The sequence below is a fragment of the Berghia stephanieae genome, chromosome 13, assembly GCF_034508935.2.
Source record: "Berghia stephanieae isolate SIO BIC M18660-M18661 chromosome 13, UCSD_Bste_1.3, whole genome shotgun sequence".
NCBI lineage: Eukaryota > Metazoa > Mollusca > Gastropoda > Nudibranchia > Aeolidiidae > Berghia > Berghia stephanieae.
Window position 1 is genome coordinate 4548644 of NC_088372.1, and position 5000 is coordinate 4553643.

At 38.4% G+C, this 5000-nt stretch overlaps 1 protein-coding gene across 2 annotated transcripts in view; it reads left to right on the plus strand.

Moving 5' to 3' along the window:
* LOC144958762 (uncharacterized) overlaps positions 1-3960 on the plus strand; it is an 8853-nt gene extending 4893 nt beyond the window's left edge. The window contains exon 2 of one of the 2 annotated variants that reach the window (XM_078890944.1): positions 1649-3922. In XM_078890944.1, the coding sequence (XP_078747070.1) occupies positions 1660-2736 (1077 nt within the window). In that variant the 5' untranslated portion in view covers positions 1649-1659 and the 3' untranslated portion in view covers positions 2737-3922. Of the gene's footprint in view, positions 1-1648 lie in introns of both variants that reach the window. The other variant, XM_078890946.1, reaches the window with a different exon arrangement.
* Positions 3961-5000: the final 1040 nt, after the last annotated feature.

Sequence of the window (5000 nt, forward strand, 5' to 3'; positions counted from 1 at the left end):
TCGTTCGTAGCTCAAGGAAACCAGTGGTCCCATTGGTTGAACTATTGAATACAACTCACGATTTGATGTCTTTTGTGGGAAAAGACTGGCATTTTGACGTCATTATTTGGTCAGTGTCAGACTTTAACTTTACAATGGCTACGATTTATGGCTATGTGCGGCTATGTGGTCTTGTGGTATGACACTCGCTTTCGGATAGGAAGGTCCTGAGTTCGAGCCTCGCTCGGCGCATAGTTGAGTCCTTGGAAAAGGCTCTTTAATCACATTTTCTCACCGTACTCATGTGTAAAATGAGTACCGGGCCGTTAACAGCGTTGTCTCTGTCCGAAAAAAAAATTGCCATATCTCATTCTACGTGTTATGTTTGCTGTTGGTCAGGGACCCTTTGTAAAGCGCTTTTAGCACATTTAGTGGATATTTAGCAATGACTATGAAAAATGTTTTTTCTCTTTTTGAGGAAAATTTTTGTCTAATATCAAAGCCCTATCTCCACTGAGTAAAAATGTTTTTGAATTTTGAAAATCCATTCATAAATAAACAAGTTATGCAGTTTCAAAGGTGTCATTTATTTGGATGACCCACAAAGAGGAAAAAAACGCGAAAATATGGGACGCTTTTTCGGAATTTTTTTTCGACCTTTGGTGTATCTTGCGTAATAAGTGGATTAAAAGATTGAAACTTGAAGAGCAAATTAGGATGGTGTTTTGTAAAATACGGGAAAAGTACTCGTCATATTCATATGAAATTTTACAACCAAAAAGAAGAAATGTTCATGTATTACCTTGTCAGCGACAAAACCTTTACGCCCGGTAGTTTTAGAAATATTTTACTCCAAAGAGTAAAAATCTATTTTTAACGGTTTTCTGGTAATCGCACGAGTTTTGTCGCTTAACATAATCTAAAATGACCTTTTTTCTAACTGTGTGCCAACTTTCAGTCATATTCATCGATAAACAGCGTCGTAATTAATTTTTAAGAATAGCATATACGAAACGGCTTCGTCCCATATTTTGACGCAAATTCGGGCACTTCGTGAGCGAAAAAGAGGCCCAAAGATTTGTGCAGGATAGTCATTGCTAGGATATTGCGCTATGTATAAAAAAGCTCGTTATGGCCAATGATATCATAACACGAGACCCGTCGTTTCTGAGCGGTAGGTGAATTTAGAATTAAAATGATGAGAAATACAACGTTTAGGCGGGAGACGATTACAATTGGCTGTAAGATCAATTGAGGGCATTGGGAAACCCCTCCTAAGCGCATAAAGGACGGTGCTCCCGTTTCGAGCCGAAATAAGTCCCGGCAACTCTTGCTAAGTAGCTTCCCTGACTTCGGGACGACTTCAATCCCTCGATGGGGCAGGGACATAAACTCTTCGAAACTGGGAGAGAAGTTGCCAAGCTTCTGTACCAGCAAGGGGAGACACTGAGTGGCAGCGAATCGACTTCGGTTGAGAACCTGCCTCACGTCGTGAGAGAGAGAGAGAGAGAGAGAGAGAGAGAGAGAGAGAGAGAGAGAGAGAGAGAGAGAGAGAGAGAGAGAGAGAGAGAGAGAGAGAGAGAGAGAGAGAGAGAGAGAGCACAAGCTTGCATAGAATGCCCAAACCTTACGATAGTACATCGTGTTTATTCAATTTATTTGTCCCCAGATATTCGAGCCATGAATCCTGACGGCTACAAGAGTGTGCCCAGTGCAGATGACGTCACTGATGGTGCTGAAGAAGTTGCTGTTGCAGAATACAGTCGCAACAAGACGAAAAATGGGAACGATGATTCAAGTTCAAGCACACTTAATGCCAATCCAGTTGATGTTATTTCAGATAAGGAGCACGATCTTCAAGCAACGACTGGTGGATACGATAGGCCCCAACTTGCCGTGGAAGGAAATCGTCCCTTGGTGCCACCTCCGGCGTATGGCTACGGCCATCCTACAGAAGTCGGTGGTTACGGTTCTAACGACAGTGCCCATAGTGACCCGCACGCCCGCGTAACAACGTTTTTTCCTGGAAGTGCCCATAGGGAGCCTTCTTACGCCCCCGGAAAAGCGGATCTTCCAAACTGTGACCCCCCAGGCTACGATTCGTTGGGATTCCAAAGTTATAATAATAATAATAATAATAATAATAATAATAACAATACTGTTATGAACCCCGACGGTGTTGTGGTTGCTGTAGTAAATGGCAGGGGTGAAGGTGAAGAGGTGATAGACAGTTTCCAATTTGAACACAATCACGACGATAGAAGGCGAAGTAAGAAGAGAAAAATATGTTGCTGTCGTCGACGTAAAGATCATCATCCTTCTTCTTCTTCTTCTCCTTCTTCTTATCATCATGATCATCATCGTCGTCGTCGTCGCAGTCGAGATGTTGATGTTGATAGCATGGATGGCTTTTTCTTTTGGTTTTTCTGCTGTAACGGTATTTTCAATAATCGTGGTAGTGGTAGTGGTGGTGGTGGAAGTGGTAATGGTGGTGATGGTGGTTGTTGTAACGACTGCGATTGCTGTAGCTGTGATCCGTTGGAGAGTTGCTGCCAGAGACTCGGTCATGGTTTGGATTGCTGCAGCGGTGAGAAGGGATGTTGTAGCGGCTGTAGTGATGATGGTGGTTGCTGTAGCTGTAGTGGTGGCTGCTGCGATTGGAACAACTTCTGTGATGATTGTGAAAGTAAATGCGGTGATTGTAACTGCGGTAACTGCGGTGATTGCGGTGATTGCGATTGTGACTGTGACTTTTAGAAAGTTGAAATCTCAACCCACTGTGTTCAACCGTAGCCATCGTTATGTTATAGCCTGACACAGAAACCCAACAAGACTGGCAGTTTGACGTCATTATTTGGTTTTTGGACCGTCTAGTGAGTTGTCGTTAGTAGAGCTCATGGAAACAAGTCATTTCATTGGTTGAACTATTGAATACAACTCACGATTTGTTTTCTTTTGTGGCAAAAGACTGGCATTTTGACGTCATTTTTTGGTCAGTGTCAGGCTATAAGTTTACGAAGGCCACGGTTGAACGCTGGAGTCTTGGTATCCCATAATGCCTCACTCTAACTCAGTGTTAGAGCTCTCCTGCCACAAGCTAAGAGAAAGAGTCCGGAATCAACTCCGAAATTGGCTTCAACTTCAACAGTCATGACGTCACTTCCGTCGTAATGACGCATGGTAACTTAGTAACTGGCTCTAAACTATCGGAACGATGGCGGACGTCCTTATGAAATACTTCTCCCAAGAGCAAAAAAAAGTGTATCCAGAGGAGAAAAACATTTTTAAATATGATCATGTTTTGACTTTTATACATTCTGATCACATGACATATTATGTAAAGTTCTGGCCAGCATGAGGAATAAAAAGTACAAATTTCCTTTGTTTAGAACCACGCTGCTCGCCGTTGCTGGGCGACGTGACATCAGACTATTGAATCCAATTTGTGAGTAAAGAGTCTTTTTCTTTTCCAAGGACTCAACTATGGGCCGAGCGAGGCTCGACCCCAGAACCTTCCGATCCAAAAGCGAGTGTCATACCACAAGACCACATAGCCGCACCAAACTACACATTATATTGATATTATGATAAACCGATTTCTTTTTATGTGACTCATCGTCTCAAAACGGTACGTTGATGAGGTGAACGTGGTTCTAACATTTTATCCATAAGCTCAAGTAGGGGGCACTGGGTGGGTTCCTGACCTCCCATAGTTTGCAGGGAGGCACTTACTGTGTCTTCTATACCCCTATATTATTATTATTATTATTATTATTATTATTATTATTATTATTATTATTATTATTATTATTATTATTGTTATTATTATTATTATTATTATTATTGTTATTATTATTATTATTATTATTATTATTATTATTATTATTATTATTATTATTATTATTATCGTTATTGTTGTTGTTATTGTTATTATTATTATTATTATTATTATTATTATTATTATTATTATTATTATTATTATTATTATTATGTTATTATTATTATTATTATTATTGTTATTATTATTATTATTATTATTATTATTATTATTATTATTATTATTATTATTATTATTATTATTATTATTATTATTATTATTGTTATTGTTGTTGTTTGCTTTGCTTCATTATTGATTTTACTTACTTGGATTTGTTGATTGGAAATATTATATTCTTGTATGAGTTATATTGACAAATGCCTAAAAATAAACTTTTGAATTGAATTGAATTGAATATCTATTTTCCAACATGCTTCTTTTCTTTGTCTTGGAATGAGATTACTTGGTTTTGTCCAAGCCCTGGCTGGATAGCCCATTGGCTGGGAGGAAAACAGTCAAATGTATAGTTAGAGTTTTGGGAGATGATTTTTCCCCCTTGTAAATCATCTACCTGTTATGCACTGTATTCTTTTGTTTACGTATTATATATGATTTGTAAACATTTGACTTAAGACCTGTGCTTGTGTCTGGGTGAGACTTTTTGGTGATCTCAAACTAAGTACTTTGATAATGTGCTCTTGGATTCAACATCTGTTTCCTATTTGAACCAATTCCCATTTGTCTTACTTTTTCTTGGGTGCTTTAATTGTAATTCTGGAACTTTTTACTATCCCATTTTCTTCCTTTTTACTGGCGCTGATATAACCTAAATGTGTTGCAAGCGCCGTAAACCGCGGCGGGTGCAAGCAACTGGACCTCAAAAAGCCTGCAAGATTCACGGACGCTGTGTTTTTGTCTGGGTTAACTTTCATTTCTTCTCTAATCAACTTCCGGTTCAAATTTAATAATATAACTATCACTTCCGGGTCACAGTAGCATCGTGATTCAAAAGTTTCGCTTAATCATATGGACGTACCCGACCCGATTGTTGGGACGTAACAAAAAATTAAAAACACACAAAAAAAAAAAACAAAAAAAAAACAAAAAAAAAAAAAAAAAACAACAAAACAAACAAAAATAAATAAATAAATTAATTAATTAATCAAATCGAAATCGCAAAAAGCCGGCGACGTTTTTTTTCGGT